General features: G+C 54.7%; 1 protein-coding gene across 2 annotated transcripts; it reads left to right on the top strand.

The window, feature by feature from the left end:
* The first annotated feature begins 46 nt into the window (after positions 1–46).
* Positions 47–23,433, top strand: ITPRIP (inositol 1,4,5-trisphosphate receptor interacting protein). 2 transcript variants are annotated; one of them, XM_047825504.1, is made up of 2 exons: positions 47–275; positions 19,680–23,433. In XM_047825504.1, the coding sequence occupies exon 2, from the start codon at positions 19,693–19,695 to the stop codon at positions 21,349–21,351; it is 1,659 nt and encodes a 552-aa protein (XP_047681460.1). In that variant the 5' UTR covers positions 47–275; positions 19,680–19,692; the 3' UTR covers positions 21,352–23,433. The 2 variants fall into 2 exon arrangements, with proteins under 2 accessions (XP_047681460.1, XP_047681461.1); XM_047825505.1 differs by lacking the exon at positions 47–275 and adding an exon at positions 1,551–5,293.
* Positions 23,434–23,683: the final 250 nt, after the last annotated feature.

Below are 23,683 nucleotides of genomic sequence, written 5' to 3'. Positions count from 1 at the left end.
CTGCCGCGAGTAGAGGCGGGTGTTTTGTTCTTATAAGGAGGAAAAAGTTTCTGGGACGTCCAGGAAATGAGTAACTCCGCCGCCTTTAGGGCCGCGCTGATGGAGGCCAGCAGACGGGAGCCGGCTGGGGTGTCGCGCCCCCAGTCCTTCTAAGTGCCGAGCGGGACGCTCGACGGAAGCCGCCCGAGAACAGCGGCCTCCGGGCCCTGGACCCGCGCGCGCGCCGCGGGGCTGGCGCGGTCCGTGCAGCGACGGGGCGTGGGACTAAGGGCAGCGTAAGTCCGACGCGTCCACCTCGCGAGGTGGGGGTGGGGGGCCGCGGGCCGACGGCGCTGCACCCGAGGTGGCGGCGTGGAGTGCGGGCGGCGCGAGTGCGGGCGGCGGGAGTGTGGGCGGTGCGCGGCCCCAGGCTGGGTGCCTGGGGGAGACCCGGCTGCGGCGCCCGTGCAGAGGCGGACGCGTGGTCTCCGGCGCCGCACGTCCAGCGCGCCCCAGGCCCCGCTCCAGCCCCCGCGGCGGACCCCGTGGCCCTGTTACTTATCACCATCTGAGCAGAGTGCTCTGGCAGAAAGACAGGCCCGGCCACTCCTAGAAGGGGGCAGTAGGCGTGCAGCTTGTTTTTTCTCGGTGTAAGGTTTGTATTGGTGAGGTTGCTGGGGTCGGGCGAAGCCTTCGCCGGCTTCCTCTTTCGGGACTATTAGTGGAGGGGACCTCACACAACGCCGAACTTTCTCTTGTGGCTGCAGATAGTTTTCTGCCGCCTGACCCTTACTCCCATCCCCCTCCCCCTCCCAGTGTCTCCAGCTTTCTGGCTGCCAGGTGAAGGGACTCCGAAGCCCCAGGGCCAGGCATCCCTTCCGAAATGCTCTTTAAAAACCAAAAGGCTGCCAGCCAGGAAGGGAAAATATTTCAGTGAACCACTCAGGGACGGCACATTGCCTTTTGCATCCTCTGCCTGGTGTGAAAAGCCCCTCGTCCCCCTTTCAAAACTGGAAGAGCCCCAGATACTGGCAGATCCTGGACCCCAGTCTTTGGGATCTAAATCCGTTTGGGAATCCCATTTTCTTGTTACTCTTTTGGATATGACCCAGGGCCCTTCCCTTTTACAAACCAGTTCTACCTCGAAGAGGCTGCTGAGTGAAGCTGGTCTGAGCCTGGTGTAGTTACAGATCCAGGTTGGCTGTGAAAAACGCCTCGGCAGTCACAGATGGAATTGCCGCCATTCATCTCTTTATTAATAACATAATAGGCTGTGCTTTTGAGTCCTCCTTCCAGCCTACGTGCCTAAGTGGCTTTCATTGTTTGCTAATTCCCTGTGCCGGCTGCTGCTCCAGGCCATTCTGCCCTCATATTTTCCACTTGTGGGTAACCATAAAGTGGTTACTTGGAGTCTCTTCTCTGCTCTCGCAGTGGATGGAAAGGCTTTTGTTCAGATGCCACCCTCTTACTCCATAATTTTCAAAGACGCATCCATTTCAGGCTCTGGCTTTCAGTGGGCGAGGATCTGACCTCTTAACCTGATGCCATCATCCTAGAAGTTGTCACCTTACTGGGAATGGCTCCCAGCTCCTGCAGTGCTCAAAGGGAAACAAAGAAGAGGGTGTGGGGGTGAACTTTTTACCTGAGAGCAAGACCTGGGGAAAAACGTCCAGGTAGAGGCTTCTGGCAAAATTGCCCACCAAAGAAAGTACTGCCTGGGAGAAAGCTGGTTTTGTATTTTTAACTTCCAGAACCCCCGGGAGGAAGAAGAGAAAGAAAGTGGGAAACTCCATCCGATGGAGGGGGTACACGCCTCAGTAGGAGGCAGTGACCAGCGGAGCCCATGGAAGGGTGGGGGTCGGGCTGCTGGAGCCCCTGAGCTCAGTTCTCCATGCTGCCTCTTGCCAGGGACAGCAGCACTGCCAAAGGGAACTGGTCCAGAGAAGAGGGGAAGGCATGGTGAGGGGCGTCTGCAGAGCGCATCTTGTGAGGGAGAAGGGAGAGAACTGGTGATTTTACCTCCAGGAGGAGAAGCCGAGGGGGATGAGGCTGTGGCCTTCAGGACTCTCTAGCACTGTCACTTGAGGAAAGGGGAAGACTTCCTCTGTCTGACCTCAAAGACTCACTGACTAGGAGAGGCGGGGAGATGGATCTCATAAGAAGTAAGGAGTAACCTGCCAGCAACTGGAAGTTCTCAGTGTCAGCAGAGACAAGTGGCCGTCAGCAATTATGAAGGAGAGAGTTGCTTCAGAATCCAAAACTGAGGGAGGATCAGTAGGGATGAAGTAGCAGGGCACGCTGCGGGACTTCAACCGAGAAGCGTCCCAAGGGAGGGGCAAGTGCTCCAAGAGTGCTGGGCAGCTGAGGAGTGGGACCTTAATGGCTGAGACCAGTCTATCCCAGACCCCCCTCTAATCCAGTCTTGTTCTGGAGGGAGATCTATCTGGGAATGCCAACGATTGACAATAACTGCCAGGGCTGTTGCTAGCCTATTCCATCCCTTGTGTGAATTAGAGTAAGATACACCTCTCAGCAAGGGGGTGGCACCTCGGTGACATTTAGGATGCCACCTTGGGGCCTCGTCTTGATGGACATGGCCAAGGCTCATAGCTGGGCAATTGGCGTGTGAACTGGATTCATCCTCACCGCACCCTGACCAGGTTCTTGAGCAGTACACCACCTGTGCAACCATACCCAGCAGTCCTGATAACCAACAATTATTGAGGGCTTAGCATTTATTTGTCAAGCTTTTTTTTTCCCCAAAACCATTTTCTTTGCATTAATTCATTTATTCTTCATAGTAGTCCTATGAGGGAGGTATTGTTATCCTCATATAGATGAGGAAACAAAGGCACAGAGAAGTAAAGTGTTCAGGAGCCTGGAAGCTGAGCCCCAGTCATTGAACATTCACAGAGCAAGAAGCAGTTTAAGCTTAAAAAGCTAGTTTGGTTGGGGGTCCTTGTGGGAAGGAGGAAAGAGCAGTTGCTTTTTTCTTTGTCAAAGGAAGAAATACCCACTCAGCTCACATGGAGGAAAAATGGAAAACTCATCTGATGGCAGAAAGGCGAGGAAAAAAAGAGCAAGCTCAGTCTTGATGGCTGACAGGAGGCCTGGCCCCAGCATCAAATGACTTTCCTTCTTAATCACTGGGCATTGTGAGGTGACAAATCCAGTTTGGGACCCGATGGGAGGGTGATGAGTAAGTGCCACCTGGGTGTGGTGCAGAGGGAGAAGGCCACAGCTACCCGGGGCCCCTGGCCTAGGCGGAGACTGCCCCCAGGAGTGGCCAGAGGTGGCGAGTGTCCAAACATGCTGATCCAGCCCTCCCCACCCCACCCCCAATCCCCATCTCTTCCCTCTTTCCTTCTTGTCCAGGTCCTACTCGCCTGCAAATGCCCTTCCCAAACTTGTTCAGGAAATCTTTCCCAGAACTCCATTTCACAGCTCCATATATGTCATCCTTTATTTTCCACAGGATACATGTTAGCACTTACTTAGCTGGAATGGAGCATTTTACTACATACTGTCTCTAGACAGTATTTTAAACAAACGAGCCTCTTGGCCCATGAGGATGCCTCCAACTCTGTTGGGAAGGACCAGCCGGTGCCTTCACAGATTTGCCATAAAGGGTGGTGTTTACCTGGATCTTGTCACTTGGCCCAAGGTCTAGCTCTTAGCTGTGCCCGTGCAGAAACCCCATTTCCACAGTTTTCAGAGTGGTTTGGACCTGGACTACTGTGTCACCTCCAGAGGCTCCCAGGAGTGGGTGTACAAATTAGAATGCTTCTTTATTAATTTGGAAGACGTGTGACCATCATGCAGACTAGATGGTCTCTGGTCCCTGCGTCCCGGGCGAGCCACATGGGAAACCAAAGATCCGGGCAGCTCGTGCTTGGCAAAGCAGGGCAGGGAGAGGGGTGTCCAATAGCATGGGCCCCTCTTCACTCCTGTGGCCCTCTCAGCAGTGGAGAGATACCTGCCTGGTAGAGCAGTACTCCAGTCAGCTTGGCTGTGTAGGTCTCCTTGGCCAGTGCCTCGGGGACAGTGTTTACCTGATAGCATTTCTCCATTCCCTCTTGCATAATTTAGCTACTTTTATTTTACTTACTTAATTTGTTTAGTGCTTTATAAGCATTAGCTCCCAGCTACATAGTTTCATTTGCATAAGCTAACCACTATACATTTCAGGGTTGGAAGGCCAGGCCATGGATGTGAATGCTAGATGCAAATTAAGACGATTTGGTCCGGCGGCCTGGTTGGGTTAACAGGAAGCCAAGCACAGAGCAAAGAAACGTGGTCCTGATCAGCGCAGATGCTCGGGGAAGTGAAAGGCCCCAGGCTGGCCACTTAGAGCATCCCCTGCATGCGCACGGGCGTGAAGCAGTACTAAGGCACCTTGCCTTGGCTGGCTCCGGTCAGCTTGGCCTGCCCAAATGGCCTCTTTGGATTTAAAGGGCTCTCTGTGATCTCTGTCCAGGTCCCCTCATGGCTCATCTTTAGTAAGCCACAGTCTCCAGGGTGCCCCAGCACCAAGGAGGTGTGACCCTCCTGAGCCTTCGTAGGGTGGACTAGGGTTGAGTCCTGGCTCCCCTGCTCAGTGTATGGACGTTCTCTGTATTGGGGCAAGTGTTTTGACTATTTCAAGCCTCAGTTTCATCATTGGTAAGATGGGGACAACCACTCCTAGGACACGCATAGAAAGCACTCAGCACTGTGCCTGGCACAGACTTTTAGTTTGGCTAGTATGAGATCTTAAAGACAGTAGAGGTCGTTCGAGGATCCACATTCTCTGCCGAATTGGGCCCTCAGCTTCCCCATTAGTGCCACTGATGTCTGGCTGAAGGACAAGGCTGTGGGGACCCAGACTGTCCCAGATGCATAGAAGGAAGGAGCTCATCGGTGCCCTAGCTGTGGTTTGTTCAGAGCTGAGGACAAAGCTTCTAGTCCTGACCTTTTATCCAGCTCTGGGAGAGGGAGAATCAGGTTTGAGTCTTGGCCTGAATAGGCATCCAGATGGGAGAGAAGGGTTAGGTTTTCTGGGAGAGGACAAGGGTCATTTGGGAGTGCCCAAGAGGTCTGTAGGGTCCTCCTCAGCAGTTTGGGACCTGTGATATTTTCCCAAAGAAAGTGTATTCCCCCTCCATCCATCCAGGTGGCCCACCCCTTGACATCAGCAGAATGGAAGTAACTGGTAGGTGACATCACTGTTGCCCATGGCAACACCTCCACCTTAAGGTAGAGAGAGGAATAAGAGCCATCCTAACTGTAAGACACATGTTGAAAGGAGAGACCGTAGAAGGTGTGACCTCCACAGGTGTGTTTCTCAGGGGCTGGGCGAGGGGATGCGGGAGGGGCTGCAGTTCAGAGGTCTGAGCCAGCTGGTGGTAGGTCTCTGGGTCTTGGTTTGGCCCGAGTGAATAGATCTCTGAGCTGCGACTTGGACCAAAGAGCATGACTCCTTACAGGGGTTTCTGGCAGCTTCCGCGGTTCTGGGTTTCCCTTCTACAACCTGAATTTGGAAGGGGAGCTTGGGGGCTAGGGGTGCAGTGATGGGGAGATCAGGAAAGTGGCTTTCCCTTCTTCACCCTCACCCCCAAAGGAAAGTAGGGAACAAGGATGCCCACGTCCTCACTACAGGGACTGATTTAAGAGAGAGCCTTCATTCATTGCTTGAGCGAGAATTTACTGTGCACCTACGATGTGCAAGGCAGTGTGCTAGGGATTCATTGGCCTCATGGGGCTTTATCATGAAATGCACACAGAGAGGAGGAATGTCTGGGATCCGCTGCGCCAGGAACTGGTACCAGCTGGGAAGAGAGGCAAGGTCTCCCAGCTCACCTCTTACCAGCTCTAGCATGCCCCATAGGATTTCAGATGACTTAGGGGGCGCCTGGTTGGCTCAGTTGGTTAAGCGTTCGACTCTTGATTTCAGCTCAGGTCATGATCTCCTGGTTCCTGAGTTCGAGCACCCGCTGATGGTGCAGAGCCTGCTTGGGATTCTCTCTCTCCCTCTCTCTCTGCCCCGCCCTCTCTCTCTGTTTCTCTCCTTCTCTCAAAATAAATAAGCTTTTTTTTAAAAAAATGCAGAGACTTTCAAGTGGCTTAAACTAAAGCCATGGAAAGTCCCTTCCTCCCCAGTAGTTCACGCAGGCAGTTGAAGTATACCCGAGATCTGGGGAGTGACAGGCATGGGTATCAACTATGTCCTGCCAGAGGGCTGAATCCCTCAAAGTCAGAGTGTCCGAGGCTAGAAGACAGTAGGCTGACCCGCCCACTCCTGGTTCCCTCCTGCTGTGTGACTCACTCAGTTTCTCTGCCTGTTTAATGGAAACAGTAGCAGCCAGGACCAGAGAACATACAGAGCACTTTAAGATCCTCAGATGGAAGTCCTGGAAAAAGTACCAAGGCCACAATTTTCAAATGACTCACTTCCAGGTGAATGACCTGGTGGGACGCTCACTGCCTGGGAGGGGGCTGCGCTTTGGAGCTATCCTGGGCTGCTCCTGCTTTCTCCTCCATGTCATTCCCCTGCAGTGGATACAGGAAAGTCTCCTTCCAGCCTGCCCCAAACCATAGGGAGGGTGTTGTCATAATTTGAGTCCTGCTTGTTGGCACAAAACCATGTGCTGTTAACAGACTATTCTCCTGGGAGCCTGTTTCAATAACCTTAGAAGTAGTCAGGGGACCCGCCTGAAGTTCATGAAAAGGTCCTTTGTTCACTGAGACTTTGTTCCAGAGGGGCAGGACCACAGCCAGGCGAGCCTGGGCTGGAGAGGAAGAGAATGAGGGATCCCTCAGCTCCCCCACTGCGTGCTGCCCCGAAAATGCCACTTTCTCCCTGACGCCTCCCACCAAAACACACTACCCAGTGCCAGGAGGGCCATCACCCCCTTTTCCCAATGCACCGTCCTTTCGGGTGAATAGTGGTCTCAGACATCCCAAGTCACACTCCCAGAATCTCTGGGTGGGAGGAGCTTTGAAATCTCATTAAGTCTGATTCCCTGCTTCATGCCCAGATTTCACCTAAACTGTCACCTTCTTTCCCAAAACAGTACAGGAAAGCCCGTAGGTGCACTGTAATATTTCACAGATACCAGGTCACTGAACAGCACAGCATCATGGGAAGACCAGAGGCTTAAGTCAGTCCTGAGTTCAAATCCCAGCCCCAATCCTGAGCGAGTGGCCTCACCACTCTGTGCCTCAGTTTCCTTATCTGTAAAATGAGGATAGTGCCTCTTTTGGAAGTTTATTATGAAGATGATTCACGTAAAGCCTCTTGCGCAATGCTAAAATGTCAATAAATGTTACACATTGGTCACTATTTTCTAAATCCCCCCATGGGGTGTCAGGGCCATGGGGCTTGCTTGTCTTTTTTTCCAGAAAGGGAGAACGGCTTGCCACTCTTCAAGGGTTGCTCCTCTGCTACTTCTCTTACTTAATTTGCTTTGAACCCTATAATCCTCCATTTATCTTACATTTCTATAAGAGTCTGAAGCAAGGAAGTGGGTGTCATGGGCAGAGGCAGCCGAGGGTCAGATAAACGGTTCACTCCTGGGTTGGGTCAGCTTCTGGGTAAACATCGGTGGTGAGTCAGCCTGCAGTTAGATGCAGGCCGTCCAGACCTGAGGCCGCTGAGGTCTGTCTCCAGGGCTGCATCTGCAAGGGGTTTTGCTCACATTTCCCAAGGCGCTTAACAACTGTTAGCACTTTGCTAACTTTCTGACTGCAGAGTGCCTCCCAAGGAAAAAAACAAAAACAAAAACTTACAAGTTACTTCATCAGGGATCTCCCACTCCACTCCCATTTCAGATTCCTGCTCCTGGGAGTAAACGCAGTGAGAGTTTTCCCCGGTCCTGACTTCATCCATTCAGCAGGTGTTTGCGGATGGCCTGCACCTCTCTTTAATGCCCAGGCATCAGGGACCAGCATTGGTTTCTCCTTCTAGGTGCTCAGAAAGAGTGGAGGCGCTGTCTCTATTGATGCTGCCAGATTGGGGTGGCAGTGGGGGGTGAGCTGCAGTCTGCCCAGGGGCCAAGCTTCCTGCTCTCCCTCTGTGGCAGCCTCTGGGGTCTTTCAAAGAAACAGGGAGGTTAGGAGACAACCAGACTAAGTCCCCAGGCTTCTGGAGTGTTGCAGGGGTGTTGACCAACACCCCCCCCGCACCGTCCCTAGAGCACTCCCTAAGATGCAGGACTTAACAAATCAAAAGAGACAAACCCATACCAACACCAAGATAACAACGTCCTTTATGGAGCACGACCATGTATGTGACTACCATGCCGAGGAAGTACTATTGTCACCACAAGTGAGAGACTTGAGATTCAAACCCAGGCCTTCTGATTCTAGACCTTGGCTCCATTGCCCCTGTACACTAAGCCTCTACAAAGCGTTAGGCTCTTCTGAACTGAAGAGCCTTGGGCTGTTTCTCTCTGGGTGGCCTCGGGGTGGAGTGTGTCCTGTGAACTTGGCATTGTCAGTGTCTGCTTGCTGCCTGCCCCAGCCTGACCCGCACGTACCTGCTGTACCTGTTTGGGGACACCTACTACGTGCCAGGCACAGCCCCGGGCAGAAACCAGGGCAGGGCTCAGGCTTCAGTCCATCCCTGTGGCTGGATGCCGTTTTGTGTAATTCACAGGGAAGGGGACCCTGTGCAGTCCTAGATGATTCTGGGGGTGATTTTGCCAACTGTTCCTGGCCTTATGGTCTCGGCCCTCTGCTTTCCGGGATGGGGAGAACTGGTTGGCCCTGACTGTGGCGGCCCTGGTGGGGGAAGGCAGGCTAACTCTGGCTCTGGTGTTCAGCCCGGGTTCCTGCAGCAGCACAGAGGCCTGCCACAGACTCTTAAGTTTTTTACGACTGGGTTGGCCTCCGTCTTCTCTTTGTGTCTCTTGCTGTTCCCCTTTATTAAGATGAAAGGGGTTTTAGATCTTTGCAGGCACAGAGTGTGTGTGTGTGTGTGTGTGTGTGTGTGTGTGTGTGTGTGTACGTACACACATACGTACAGGAGGCCCAGCGCTCTTCCCTTCCTCCCCACCCCTCTCCCCCTCTCTCCAGCCCAGCTGGGGCCCAGGCATTGTGTCAGGTACCGCCCAAGCCACAGAGGACCCGGGTGGGAGAACGGCCTGTTCACTGTGTGGGGGCCAGAATCCCTCAAGCCAGGACGTGAGTAAGAGGCGGCAGGATGGGGAGGGTGGGACAGGGAACTGGCCTTTCTGTGGCCATGGAAAAGTCCTGGGGGCCATTGCCCTTGCCTGCAAGGCCAGGTTGTCTTTGTGAGCAGGTCTCTCTTTGTTCTCATCCAGGGATCACAAGGGAGGTGGCGCCCAGCAGTCTGTTTCATTCCACCCATCCCCAGCTCATCTGTGAGAGGGGAGGCAGGGTGGCCAAGGGAGGGCTTTGTCTCCACTTTGTTTTCCTTTGTATTTTCTCTCTGGTTCCTGCTCAGCCTCCTTGAATACCCTCTGCATTGAGCCAGCATGTTTGCTGTTGTCCGGAGCCTGCTTTCTGTCCCTGCGGCCTGCCTTCCCCCCATCCCTGCCCCACAGCCAAAGTGTCTGAGCATTCGCTGCCTGGGGGCAGGGGGTGTAGAGGACACGGGTAGAGGGAGAGGAGGGGGACAAGTCTGGGGAGCTGTGGCATCATGGCATCGCTGCCCGAGGTGGGTGTTCATGCTCCCTCCCAGCCGGTGCTCTTGTGGGCGAGATGGGGCCCCGAGGCAGAGGGAAATTCTGAGAAATACTAGCTCAAGCCAAGTCAGCATCTGACGGTGTATGAGGGCTGCTTCACTGTGAGAGATGGTTAGCTCTGTGTTCCCATTGTTCATGTGCCCCTTTGATTTCAGGGCCAGAAGTCTGAGATGGGAATCCAGGATCAAGGGACATGCTTTGGTGCACACCTGCTTGCTGTAGGAAATGCATCCTTCCTAAGAATGGAGGGTGCCTGTGGTGCCTTCTTTTGAAAGTGGGGGTCTCTAGAGTGCAGGATGTGAGCACTCTGGTGGGTCCCCAGGATCGCACGTGTCCTTGGCACATGAGCAGGCAGGGCTGGAAGCAGTGGGATAAGACCAGAGCTCAGGGAGCTCACTACGACAGAGATGCGGGTGGGGTAAACTGGGGAGACGGCAGTGCCTGGCCCCTCTGCTCTTAGCCTGTGAGACTTTGAGCGACTGCCCTACCTCTCAGCACCTTGGGCTCCTGCCTGTGCAGTGGGGCCGCTGCACCAATGAGCCGAACTAAGAGGCAGGGGAGCAGGCGTTGTGGGGTACCAGCCATGGGACGTCTCGAGATGCCTTGCACCAGACACAAGGCACCAGACTTGCTTGTGCTCAGAGGGACTTAATAAATATGCCATCTCCCGCCTCCCCCAACTTTGTTCTGTGTCCCTTTCAAGAAAGAAGATTTCTCTTAGGAGTTGAGGGTGGAGAGGATTCAGGAAGGCTCTTGGAAGCAGTTTCTGAGATGGACTCGTGTGAGGACTGTCCGGCAGGGTTTTGGTTGCATGGTGTGGAAGCGGTGTAGGGAATTTGGGGCAGCACAGGAGGTGTTTGGGGGACAGTCAGTAATCTGAATCAGCCAGAGCCAGTAGGAAGGGAACTGAGGCGTCCCCCAAGGCTGGGTGGGGCCAGGCCCTGAACGTCGTCGTCTCAAAGCTCTGACCTGTGTCACATGGAAACTGGAACCCACTGAAATGGGGGAAGGGAGACCTCCAGGGAGGCAGAGGCCACCGAGGGTGGCTGGGAATTAGAGCTCAGAGGAGCTGTTTGCAAAGGTCCTTGCCAGCTGGGGTGGGGAGCCCCGAGTTTAGGCGAGGAGCAAAGGCTGCGTCAGAGCTGGGTGGGGCAAGGAGGCTGCACTGTGCGTTGAGACTCTGTTCGTCTCCCAAGACTGCTTTGACAGAACACCACAAACTAGGTGGTGAAACAACAGAAATGATCCTCTCACAGCTTTGGAGGCCCAAAGTCTGAAATCAAGGTCGCCGCAGGGCCACCCTGCCTCCGGATGCTGCAAGAGGGGATACCTCCTTGCCCCGCCCAGTGTCCAGTGGTTCCAGGCCATCCGGGCCTGGCAGCTTCCCTTCAGCCTCTGCCTCTGCCTTCTGTTACCTTCTCCTGTGTCCTTTTGCTCTTTTTCTGTTTTAAGAGACACTTGTCACTGGATTGTAGGCCCACCTGGGTAATCCTGGGCCAGCTCGTCTCCGTGATCCTTAATTTAACTACATCTGTAAAGACGCTTCCTTCCAACTAAAGTCACATTCACAGGGTCTCGGTGTTAGCACATGGATTTATGTTTTTGAGGGCCACCATTCAAGACACTGCAGCAAATGTTGGATTCAAGATGCCCTGGGGAGCACAGACGAGAGAAAGCTGGATGTGGGCCCAGACTCACGGCTGCTGGGGGAGCCCCTTCCTGTCTCTGTGGCCTGCAAGCCTCACTGCCATGCCTTAGCCTGTGAGATGCTGAGCCTCGGCCTGTCTGTCCCAGGACGCTGTGATTTCCTATGACGTGCTGTGGGGGCATCGGCATCAGGCAGCATGGCTGGGCGGAAGGACACCGTGTCCTTCCTGGGAGATTGATGGCTTCCCCGCCGTCCCCGTCTGTTGCGTCCCAAGGGATGCACATGAGCTGCCGATGGAGGAGCGGGAACAGGAAGGATGTGGGCTCTCCCACCCACATCCGCAGAGTCCAGGCCCCTGTCCCTCCTGCGCTCGGGCTGGCCAGCTGCATGTCCCAGGACCAGGGAATGGGGTTGGCATCCTGGTGACTTTTTGGAAACCCCTTCCTCTTCCAGAAGTAGGCCTTGTGATTGGGCACCCACTGTGAGTCTGGCCAATGTGGCCATGGGGCAAAGACAGCAGACCTTACCTTGGGGAGAATGCTTCTCCCCTCACAGTGTAAACTTTGCCATGGGCTCTCCACTGGGCGTGGAGGGGTGGGGGGTACCTCTCCTCTCTGCCCTCTCCCCTACCCCTACCAGGACCCAGTGTTGACCCCTGCTTCTTCCTAGCCCAGATCTCTGCTCAGTCAGTATGGGTCTCCCCTGGATTGGCAGGGGGCTTGGGGGGACAATGGGGATCTGATTCTCCAGTCCAGGAGACCACAGACCTCAGACAGTAATACCAGGTGCTACTTAGTGCATACCCATTAAGCTACAGAGTCTCTTTTTTCTTCTAGTTCCTGGAGAGGCTGTGGGGAAGCCCTTTATGTAAATCCCTGGCACAGGCTTGGCACACAGCCAACCCGCATAAATGCCAGGTATGATTATTCAGAGGGTGGCTGCTGGGACGACTGGGAGACACTGGGGACAAAGATTGAACCGAGGGGGCTATTTCAGGGAGTCCTGTTCACAGAGGAAATAGTAGGTGCTGGTACTGCTGAGAGGGAAGAGTAAGGAGTCCCAGGGTCAAGGGCAGCCTTGAGGGATGCTTAATGGGGGGGGGGGGGGGGGGGGAACTGGACAGGAGAAAGGGGCCTGTGGACCAGGGCCCACAGGCTTTAGGTGGCCTGCTGACATTTTATTTGGCTTCCATGGTTTTCAAAGAATTTTTGAAAAACCCCCGACAAGTGTAAAATTGAGGGATATTGATAAAATCCAGATCTCAGATTTATCTTGGGATAAAATCCCAAAATCTCTTGGGGGAAAAAAAACAAAAAAACGAGATCATGCCATTCTTGGCACACAGAACATGGAATGTAACGGCTCTGGCCTTTAGATAAAGCTTGTGCGACTCCATCCACTCCATCCCCATCCCTTAGATGTGCAGCCTCTGCAGCCTGCCCATTTTCTTTGGGGGTCTTTCTCCACCCCCGTCCCCCACATGTGGTCTACAACCCCTGCCTTCAGGAAGGGTGACTGAAAGATGATAAGGGAGGGGACCCAGGGGCCATGAGGGTGGCAGGCGGGAGGAAGGTGAGCCTGGTTAGAGGCCAAGGCAAAGGTCCTGCTGTGGGGGAGGGGTGGGTGGAAGGTGATGGGTGTGGCTGGGAGGACACTGAGAAGAGGAGGCACTGGGGCCTAGAACCTCACCCCCCCTACCCACTTTCTCAATGATGCTTTGTTGGGCCGCTTCCTTCCTCTTTCCTCACTTCCTTTCTTTGCCTGCTGCTCCCTGTCTTGCCCAGGCCTGAGGCCACCTTGGCCCAGCCCCTTGCTCAGCCCTTCCCCTGTCCCCACCCCCATGGAGGTGCAGGCAAAGAGGGACCAAAGCAAGAGATGCTCTTGGTGAGGCCGTTCTCCTGTCCTGCAGAGGACTCTTCTGGAAGGGTGGGGGCCATCTCTGCTGAGTCTATCTGTGCCCCTCTCCCCGGCCCTGAGTTAGATGATGAGGAAAGAGGTTGTGGAAATATGTCGCTCCCGCAGCGGCCGTCTCCTCCCTAATACGTGATCAAGTCTGCTCCAACATATTGGGCACTTGCAATGGGTGCTGAAGGAGGCAGGAGGACATTCAGTTTCAGAACTTCCTGAAACTAGCCAGGAAGGCAGGGCCTGGTAGGTGAAGTGACACAAGGGAAGAGCAGGAAGGTGGCCTGCACCAAGGGGCAGGCTCCCGAAGGAGGGGCCCCTGAGCTGGCCCTGAATGAAGATGCCCCTGGGCTGGGCAGGGAAGCTTGTCTGACACCAGTGTGCGGTGTGGGCTCTGCTAGAGGGAGGCGTGCAGTCACAGGTGAGACAGGCCAGACCACGGGAGGAGAACCCCCCAGGGCTTCAGACAGACTGCGTGCTCATGGGGCCCAAACCACCACAAAGACTCAGGGTCAAATTCGTGCTCTGCATTCAGCCTTACAGTCCTGTTTCCTCAAGGTCTGGGAAACTCGGGGCACAGCCAACCTGGATGATTTGGGCAGTCGTCCTTGGCAGTGATGCCTGGCAGGTGGTAGGGCTCATGCCCTGGGAGGTTGGAGGGAGAGCAGAAGGAGGGGGACAGGCTCACTGCAGACAGGGAATCTTAGAAGTCACACAGTGGACCTTTCGGTCGTCAGTCTCTTCACAAAATAGGATGTTGCAGCTACCTGACTAATGTTCTGAAAATCCAATGACAAAATGCATGCAGAGTGCTCAGCCTTGTAAATTTTGGCAGAAGTAGAAGCACCACTTCTCTCCGGTCTGTGCAGGAACCCCTGTGAGGGTCCACAGGGTGATGCCTCCCGGGACCACCTCCACCCTGCCCTCCTCGTCGCCATGCCTCCTTTCTAGGTCTCAGTTTCCTCATCTATAAAATGGGGCTTAGATGAGTACAACATTGAATTCTGACTTTATTAAATTTGTGGCTTTATTTCTCCCAAACAACTGTGTACCTTGTACCTGCACAAGACCAGGCACACAGTAGGGGTTCAGCCCAAACTTACCAACAGCTTGGTCTCCCTTGGCCCCTGCCTCCTCAGAGGGTGCAGAGCCTAAGCAGTGGGATAGGGCCCAGTAACCCCATGGGGCCTGGACTGCAGGTGGCTTCTCCTGCCACCAACCCACCTCCTTCATTTTGTTTCATAAAGAAACGACCTCAGCTGTTCCTTTCAGCTCTGAAGATGACGCCAGGGACTGGGCCACTTTTGCTGTTGTAATTAGCACAGCTAATTGCACCTGACAGGCTGGGCGTGGGGCAAGGTCTTGGCAAGCTGCAGGTCGGGGCTGCCTTGACACTGCAGGAGCCACACCTTCCTCTTCCCTGGAGACCTGCCTGGCTTGGGCAGGGCTGGTTCTCAGACTTGAGTGGGCACTGGAACCCACCCCCCGCGAAGGGCTTGTTAAGACACCAGGTGCTGGGCCCCAGCCTTGGAATTTCTGATCAGCAGGTCTGAGATTGCACCTGAACATTTGCATCTCTAACAAGTCCCCAGGTGATTGCAGTGCTGCTTAGTGGGGACCATAGTTTGAGAACCACCGTCCCAGGGGACTGCTGGTTGCTGAGAAATGGGTCCTGGGCACCCCTGCTGCTGAGGCCACAGCCAGCTAGCTCTGGGTGGGAGTAGGTGGCTGGTGGGGCAGAAGGGGTGTTGATGAACACGTGGGGCCGGACACAGGCTCTCACTGCTTCAGGTTTGTTGTAGGAATTTGTCTGGAAGGAGGGTACTGGGAGGATATGGAGCCGAGGGCTTGCGCACCCACATCTCCCCAGCCAGTGAGCACAGGGAAGGTCCACAGACAAGGAGGAGCCCCCAAAGAACAGAAACGAAACTCTCTCCCTCTGCATTTTAGTGGTCTACTGCTCATGTACCATTTATGCCCACAGCTCATTCTGTTCTGTGACAGTCCCGGGTGGCTGTCTGCCTCCGCTCATGAACTGTGGTGTTCTTCCCGCCTGGGATCATGCTGCCCTCATCTGTGAGGGCCCTGCAGCATCCAGCATGGTCCTTGCACGTAGTAGGTGCTTTGTAAACATAGCAGGGTGGAAAGAACTTGGGCTGTGCAAGTGGAAGCACACAGAACAGACTGCATCTCAACCTGGCTTCGCCTTTTCTCGTAGTGTGGCTAGAAAATTTCTTTGTCTCTTGGGCTTGGTTATCCATCTGTGAAACCAGGATAATACCCACCATGTAGAAGGTTATGGAGGGCGGGGGCACTGTGCACCCAGCACATCCTAGTGAGGGCTTGATAAACAGAAGCATATATCTATTAGACAACTCTTAGTGGCATTCATTGGATTAAGCTGTGATTGTGGGGGTGGGGGGATGCAGGAGTGACAGACCCCAGGGAATAGAGAGGGCATCTGGGGTTTCTCCCCCAGAGTCTAAGGCTTCCGGCCGGGCTCAGAATAAGGGTCTGAGAAAACCATTAGTCTGGGCTGACCACCTGCAGCCTTCTGCCCAGCCCCTGCTGCCTCGTGACCCTGGCCCTTTGCCAGGCTAAGTTTAGCTGTGACCTGCATGGGCCACTGCACTCTGTAGGCAAGGGCAGCGGTGGAGAGGAACTCAGCAGGTTTCCTGCTGGCTTCCTGGCAAGCAGACAGACAAAAGCCCTCAGAGGAACCCAAGTTAATTTTCAAGCCAAACCCAATCGATGTCTTGGACCACATGCCTGGGGCAGCCTTGTAGAGCTGAGAGCCTTGGGCCAATGCAGAGGTGGACAGTTTTCAAATTGGGGGAAAGGGGCCCTTTGGGAAGGGTGGGGGAGGCACACATATATATCCATGGCTCTGGGAGGGGCTCCCAGATACCTGTCTGTCCCTCTGGTCTCCAACAAGACTCACACCACTCTGGTTCCTTCTCATTCTTCTGGCCCGGTGGCCCCAGGGCAGTGTTCCCTTTGGTTTGTTTTGGGGAGGAAAAGTAGAGGATCCACGCCGGCCCCATCTAGTGAGCACCGAGTGGCCACGGCCTGTTCGCCATCCCTTAGGGTGCCATAGGCAGAGCCGGCCTATCCACACATTAAAAGCAAAATTATACCTCATCTGATCCCTGGGAGAGAGTTGCAGTTTAAGTAAGGACTGAGTCAGAACTCCACCTCCAGGAGGATCCAGGCCTCCAGAGGCTTCTCCCCTTTGCTGGAGGGCAGGGTGGGCAGAGTGGCATGCCAAGCGACAGCAATACTGGGGGAGCATTTTGTGCTTTCACAGCACTTTTGAGCGTGCTTTGCTCCGCACTCCTAGGACTTGGCAGGGTGTGCTTAGCAGGTGAGAAAACAGAGGCCTGCAGAGGCCTAAGGGGAAGGCCCTGAATGTTGTAGGGCATCTACTCTGTGCCAAGCACCTGAGATGAATTATCTCCCTTAACTCAATCTCCCTGTGAAGGAGGGTCTGCTGTTAGCCCCATCTCACGGGTAAAGCAGTGGAGTCCTGGAGAAGCAAGACCACTCAGCAAGGAGTAAAGTTTCAAACCCAAGCCTGTCTGCTTCTATAGCCCAGGCTCTTTCCACTTTGTCACCCTCTCCCTCAGGCTCCCAGAAAGTCTTGTAACCCTACAGCTGTCCACCTGTCCGTGGTACTGTGGGCCACTTGCATCCTCCTGAGTACCTTGTAGAGGCACCTGTGTGGCCCATCAGGAACCCCTGCAGGCAGGTTCACTGTGTTTGCCCATCCCATCAATTCACAGCTACACTTTTATAAGAAAACTTGCTCTGAGGAAAGCTAAGAGCTTTTTTTTTTTTTTTTTTTTTTGGTTAAGTGCTTTATATGCATTACCTCGTTCAAGCTTTGCAACGGCAGATATTATTGCTATTTTATGGATGAAGAGACTGAGGGTCTAAGAAGTTGAGTTGTTTGTCCAAGGTCACATAGCATGTGCTGGGCTCTGTCTTGTCTACTCTGGAATCCGTCCTCTTAACCCCTTGCACACAGAGTCGATGGCTCCAGTTCATTTGGAGCTTTGAACCTTGCCTATCGCAGTGCAAGGAGGCCATTACAGCCCTTGAACAGGGCCCGAGGATGCACACAGGTAGCCCTGTGGAAGCTGTTGGGGAGGGAGGAGGAAGACTTCCCAGTCTTAAGGTTTGACAATGGTGCCATTGCCCATTCGGTAGCAGCCTATCCTGAGTTCACATGAAGACTAACCTCCCGGGTCAGGGGTTGCCCAGGATTATTACTGTGACTTGTCAGGGCCTGCCATGCCCAAGGTGGCCTGTAGTACAGGGGCCCTCAAGGTCCTCAACACCCCCAAATTACCTGCTAACTGGCTGTTGCCTGGTGCTCTGCCTGTTAGCACACCTTTATCTTAAAACCCTGACCCGTGTTAATAAGCCAGGCTTGGACCACCCTGGCAAAACTTTCCATTGATGTGTCTCTAATGTGGAAACCAGGGCTGACCTGTTCCTGCAGTTCTCTAGCACACTGCTCCTGGTCTTGGGGAAGAAAAGCTGGCTAGCTGCCCCTGTACTTTTTCCTCAGCCTGCCCACCTTCCCGTCTGACTTCCTCCACTTTCTCCTGTCCTCCGTCTCCTCAAGTGCACCCCTGAGGCCTGAGTGTGTGTGCACACTGAATTCGGCTGCAGGCGGACCCCTCTTTTGGTTCCTGCTTGCATGTCCAGCTGCGTCTAGGATGGAGTCACATCTGAGCAGCGGGCTTTACCCAAGTGTGGCAACTCAGGTCGTGTACATCCTGGCACTGCTGGCCAGAATCTGCAGAGGTTTCTTTACCTGATGACACATACCTGTTCCTTGGCACCATTAGGGTAAGAACCCGAACAAGTGGTTTTAAGGGTGCAAGTTGAAGGTTAAGAAATGGGGCTCAAGCAAAATGGAAAAGCTCTATCAGCATGTGTTGGCATACAGGGGGCCAGGGGAGCCCTCTGTGTTTTTTGTTGTCTGACAACGTCCTCATTTGGCCATTTGCCCTCCTAGCTGAGGTCCCAGGCAGGGGGAGCAGGGCAAGTATGGAAAAGGCCCATTGTTGCTTCTCAAGCTTCCTGCCTAGGAGAGGAGAGGGTGTAATAGAAGGCTCAGACTTTAATGTGGATGGTATTAAAATGCAGATTCTGGTTCAGTAGGTCTGGGATGGGGCCAAGGTTTTGCGTGTCTAACAAATTCCCAGGATTGAATGGGGTTAGCTCTTCCCTAAAAGTCGCTTGAGATCTAAAACTCCATTTGTCCTGGAGGAATGGAGTATTGCCCTTCACACTAAGAAGTCAGATTTAAAGTTTAGAAGATTCATGAGAGCAAATCCAACGGCTCAGTCACTCTGGTTGTCTCCAAGATGGCCCTGGGGAGAGCTCTATCAAGGAGAAGGCCAGGAGGTCAGTGTCTGTATTTGGAGTGAGGCCTCACATATCAGGAGAGGTTTATGGCGGGGGAAGACAAGGGCCCAAAACTGCTTCAAAAGCACTTGCTATTGGATGAATATATGCTGTTCACCATCCACTGCTGTGTACCCACTTTTCACGGGTCACGGCATCCATCAGTACTGTGACCCTGTGGCTACCGTGGCTTTCCTCTTGTACAGTAAGGACACTGGCTGGGTCTCAGAGAGATGTGTTGACATGCCCAAGGTCACACAGCTAATTGCTTGGGACTCAGCCTTCTTGTTCTCAACCACTAGGCTTTACTGCATTGAGGAAAGACACCTTTGCCACAAGGAATTCAGTGGGGGGAGATGGGTTGAAGTGATAGAAAAGTGACTCAAACTGATTGAAACAAAGCAATCATTGATTTATATGATTTTAAAAGTTCAGAGGCAATGGATCCAGAGAGTCTGCTTTTGTCTATATTGGCATCTTTCTCAAGCAGTCCCCCCTTTGAGGCAGCTGGAGAGACACCGGCGGCTATAATCTTGTTCCCTGGCAAACGAAGGCCACAGGGCAAGTCTTTCTTCCCATCGGCCCCAACAAATCCTACCTGGGCCTCCCTCCCATTGGCCCCAGTGAGGTCCTCTGCTCCTCACTGAATCCACACTGTCGGGGCAGGGAGTAGCTTGGGCCTGAGTTGTATGTTCCTCCCTGGAGCCGGGGTGGAATTATCCACCCAAGCCATAGGACAGGGAGCAGAAAATGGTTGACGGCTGGGGAAAGTGGGTTGCTCCTGCCAGAGAGAGGAAAACCTGGGCAGACAGAAACAGGGCTGTCTCTGTGGGTTGCTCAGCCAGGATTGCTGGTGTGGGACTCTTTGCAGTTCTTTCTTCCAAGGCTACACGGAAGCACACAAGGAGACCGCGGGTTGGGTGGGAGAAGAGCCATAAAACATTCACCAGCTCCATGGGGCAGGGGTTGGTGTGAGGGTCCGGGGAAGAAGCCTCACGGAGAGACGCTGGGTGAGACCCTTGATCTGTGTCTCTGTGTGACAGGAAAGTTGCAGCCATGGCTCTGGGGCTCTTCCGGGTGTGTCTGGTGGTGGTGACAGCCATCATCAACCACCCGCTGCTGTTCCCGCGGGAGAACGCCACGGTCCCCGAGAACGAGGAGGAGATCATCCGCAAGATGCAGGCGCACCAGGAGAAGCTGCAGCTCGAGCAGCTGCGGCTGGAGGAGGAGGTGGCCCGGCTGGCGGCCGAGAAGGAGGCGCTGGAGCGGGTGGCGGAGGAAGGCCAGCAGCAGAACGAGAGCCGCACGGCCTGGGACCTGTGGAGCACCCTGTGCATGATCCTCTTCCTGGTGATCGAGGTGTGGCGGCAGGACCACCAGGACACGCCTTCACCCGAGTGCCCGGGCGGGGACGAGGACGAGCTGCCCGGCCTGGAGGGTGCCCCGCTCCGGGGCCTCACCCTGCCCAACAAGGGCACGCTCGACCACTTCTATGAGCGCTGCATCCGGGGGGCCACGGCTGACGCAGCCCGCACCCGGGAGTTTGTGGAAGGCTTTGTGGATGACCTGCTGGAGGCCCTGAGGAGCCTCTGCAACCGCGACACGGACATGGAGGTGGAGGACTTCATTGGCGTGGACAGCATGTATGAGAACTGGCAGGTGGACAGGCCGCTGCTGTGCGACCTCTTCGTGCCCTTCATGCCCCCCGAGCCCTACCACTTCCACGCAGAGCTCTGCTGCTCCCGCCACCCCGTGCCCTTGGATCGCCAGGGCTACGGCCAGATCAAGGTGGTCCGGGCCGACAAGGATCCCCTGGGCTGCATCTGCGACAAGACCAAGCTCGGGGAAGACATGCTGTGTCTCCTCCACGGCAAGAAGAGCCTGGCGCGGCCAGGCAGCGAGGTGGAAACCCTGCTGTGTGCCAGAGGCGCCCCATACCTGGACGCGATGCAGGTCATGAAATGGTTCCAGACGGCCCTCACCAGAGCCTGGCACCGCATTGCCCACAAATACGAGTTCGACCTGGCATTTGGTCAGCTGGACTCCCCTGGGTCCCTCAAGATCAGGTTCCGCTCAGGGAAGTCCATGCCCTTCAACCTGATTCCTGTGATCCAGTTTGATGACTCGGACCTGTACTTTGTCTCACACCTTCCCAGGGAGCCCTCTGGGGACGCCCCGGCATCCAGCACTGACTGGCTCCTGTCCTTTGCCGTCTACGAGCGACAGTTCCTCAGGATGACGTCTAAGGCGCTGCCTGAGGGTGCCTGTCACCTCAGCTGCTTGCAGATCGCCTCCTTCCTGCTGTCCAAGCAGAGCCGCCTGACTGGCCCCAGTGGGCTCAGCAACTACCACCTCAAGACAGCCCTCCTGCACCTGCTGGTCTCCCGGCGGCCCGCCGACTGGGAGGCCGGGCAGCTCGATGCTCGCCTGCATGAGCTGCTCCGATTCCTGGAGAAGAGCCTGCTGGAGAAGAAGCTCCATCACTTCTTCATTGGCAACCGCAAGGTGCCCAATGCCATGGGACTCCCTGAGGCCGTTCGCAGGGCCGAGCCTCTCAACCTCTTCCGGCCCTTCGTCCTGCAGCGAAGTCTCTACCGGAAGACGGTGGACTCCTTCTATGAGATGCTCAAGAACGCCCCAGTGCTCATTAGCGAGTATTCCCTACATATCCCCTCAGACCATGCCAGCCTGCCCCCAAAAGCTGTTGTCTTGTAAAGTATCCAGGACCCAGAGGGCCGGGGTGCAGGACACCCCACATGTCCACACCTCTGGGGGTGTCTACAGGGCCTGTCCTGGGAAAACAGTGGGCTTTGTTGGGAGCCTCAGCCCGCCAGGGAATTCAGGCCCTACAGCCCGGAGGAAAGAATCCCACACTGGAAGCTGGTTTGCTTTCATGCCAACTGGCACCTACTGGTGAGGTTACGGTCTGGGTTTGGTAGACGCCCTGCAGCTTACTTTTGGATCACCACAAATGGCCAAGAGGATGATGAAGTACTCCAGGGACACTAAGTTAAAGACAACACAAACATTGATTTGAGTGCAGTTTTTACCTCCTAGGTCCAGTCTTTACTTGGATATCAATAGACGATCTCTAGGAGGGCTGACAGGGTAGCATGTTAAGACCCTGCACCCTGTTTCCAGTCACTCTTGGCCCCGGCCATCTGCACCCAAGGCACTAATAGGGACAGCCGTGGGAATTTGCAACCTTCTGTCCACAGCCTGCAAAACAGGAATCTAACTGTAGCTGCCATTTTTTAAGCTATTTGGAAAAAAGACCAGGTAGAGATTTGAGGCCCCAAGAGGCCAGTGTCTCTGTTGCATAGAAGTGGGTACTTGGTGGCAGAGAGAAGTTTCATGTGGCTGCTTTTTCAGCTACATGTCTCAGGGTGCACCCCCTCACCCTACCCCTTCCCCCAGTGTGCTGAACTCTGTGGGTGCCACACACCGTGCAGGGTACAAGCTCCACGGCCCCTCGCCCCTCTGTATTCTCTCCACAGCCGGTCTCTACGTGGTGGGGGAGGGCAGATACCGAAGGTGGAAGCTCCAAGAGACACAGGGTGAGTGGGATAAAGGATAGCACCTACACCCAGAGTACTCTGGTCTGGTTCACAGCCTGGCCTCTGATGCCCGGTTTAGAGAAAGTTGCAGAGCTGAGAAGTGACAGATGCTGTAGCCCTGAGTTTTCTTCAGCAGGGTCTCGGTCCCAAAGCAGGAGCACCTGGAGGCCAGGGGAGACCCAGCTCCATCTGTTGGCCCCAAGACTTGCTCTCTCTAGTGGGGCTCCCTCACTGCACAGAACCCTCTTTTCTGGAAGGGGCCTTGCTAGCCACACAGATGACCAAGACCCGGAGAGGCTCAGCTGACTGGGAGCACACAGGACGGTCGTGCAGACCCAGCCCCCAAACCCCAGAGAGGTCACCTCAGTGCGGCCGGGGGCCCCGGTCACTGGGCGGGTGCCAGAGCCTGTGGTGGGCGCTGGCCTGTCTCCAGGCCTGTTTAGGGGGGTTGGGAAGCCACTCCTCCTCCACTTGTGGCTTCACTGGCCCTTTGGGAGTTCCTCTCATGGCATTGCCTCAGTAACCCTTACAGCAACCTGAGGGGGAGGCAAGAATGAGGGCGCCTGCACCAGCACCTGGGTTCCCCTCCAGGGTTTAAGCCGGCCATGCCTGCTGAACAGCCTACCCGGTCCACCAGGCTGCCAGGCTCACCATGAGCTGCAGAGGATCCTGTCCTGACCCCAGAGGTTCTCTCACCTGGTCCCAGGGGCTCTGGAAGATGGACAACCGGTTTGCCTGCCAGGGTTTACTCGCAGCAGGCTGGGCTGTGATGGAACACTGAAACCTGTAGGAACCCTTCCGTGTGAGCTGGAGTCAGACTGCACAGACTGGCGGCTGGGGCTGCAGGGAAGGGGCGTGCCCACGTGGTCCCCAACAGTAGTCCCAGGCCCCCCATTCAGTTGGGACTTGTTTCCAGAGTCGGGTTGAATTTCCATATTTATTATTGCCTGTGCCTTGCATTCCCCCCTCCTTCATCCGTATCTTATTGTGCTTGGAGGAGACCCCACAGCCAGGAACCAGCCTCCAGAAGCCAGGACCAAGCCTGAACCTCCCTTGGCTCCCAGAAGAAAGTTCACTGAAAAATAACCTTCTGGCCTCTTGTTTATTCAGAGATGCCAACTCAGCGGGGAAATGGGGGTCTTTATGCAGCAAAGCTGCTTCTGAAGCAGAGAGCAGCAGGGCTCTCGGTGTTTCATGCTGCCTTATTTATATTAAAGGAAGAATTAAATTCTTACAAGAAGTAGAAACTGGTCACGGTGTTTGTTTTTACTTCAGGAAGTCTGTGAGGTTCCCAGAGCAGAGTTGGGGAGTGGGGAGGGTTTCCTGTTGACCATCGGAAGCTTTCACTCCCTTTTGATTCTTACACTTTCGGGAAACTTTTACAAATAATGCAGTAGAACATTTCTAGCCCATCTTCGAAGCAGCCTACAGAGTTCCAGAAGGGGAACATGGTGGATACCAGCACAAGACCTTATGTCACAGAGCATGAT

Source organism: Prionailurus viverrinus, chromosome D2, assembly GCF_022837055.1.
Source record: "Prionailurus viverrinus isolate Anna chromosome D2, UM_Priviv_1.0, whole genome shotgun sequence".
Classification (NCBI taxonomy): domain Eukaryota; kingdom Metazoa; phylum Chordata; class Mammalia; order Carnivora; family Felidae; genus Prionailurus; species Prionailurus viverrinus.
The sequence above is the reverse complement of the archived record's forward strand: the minus strand, read 5'-3'. Positions and strand labels throughout refer to the sequence as shown.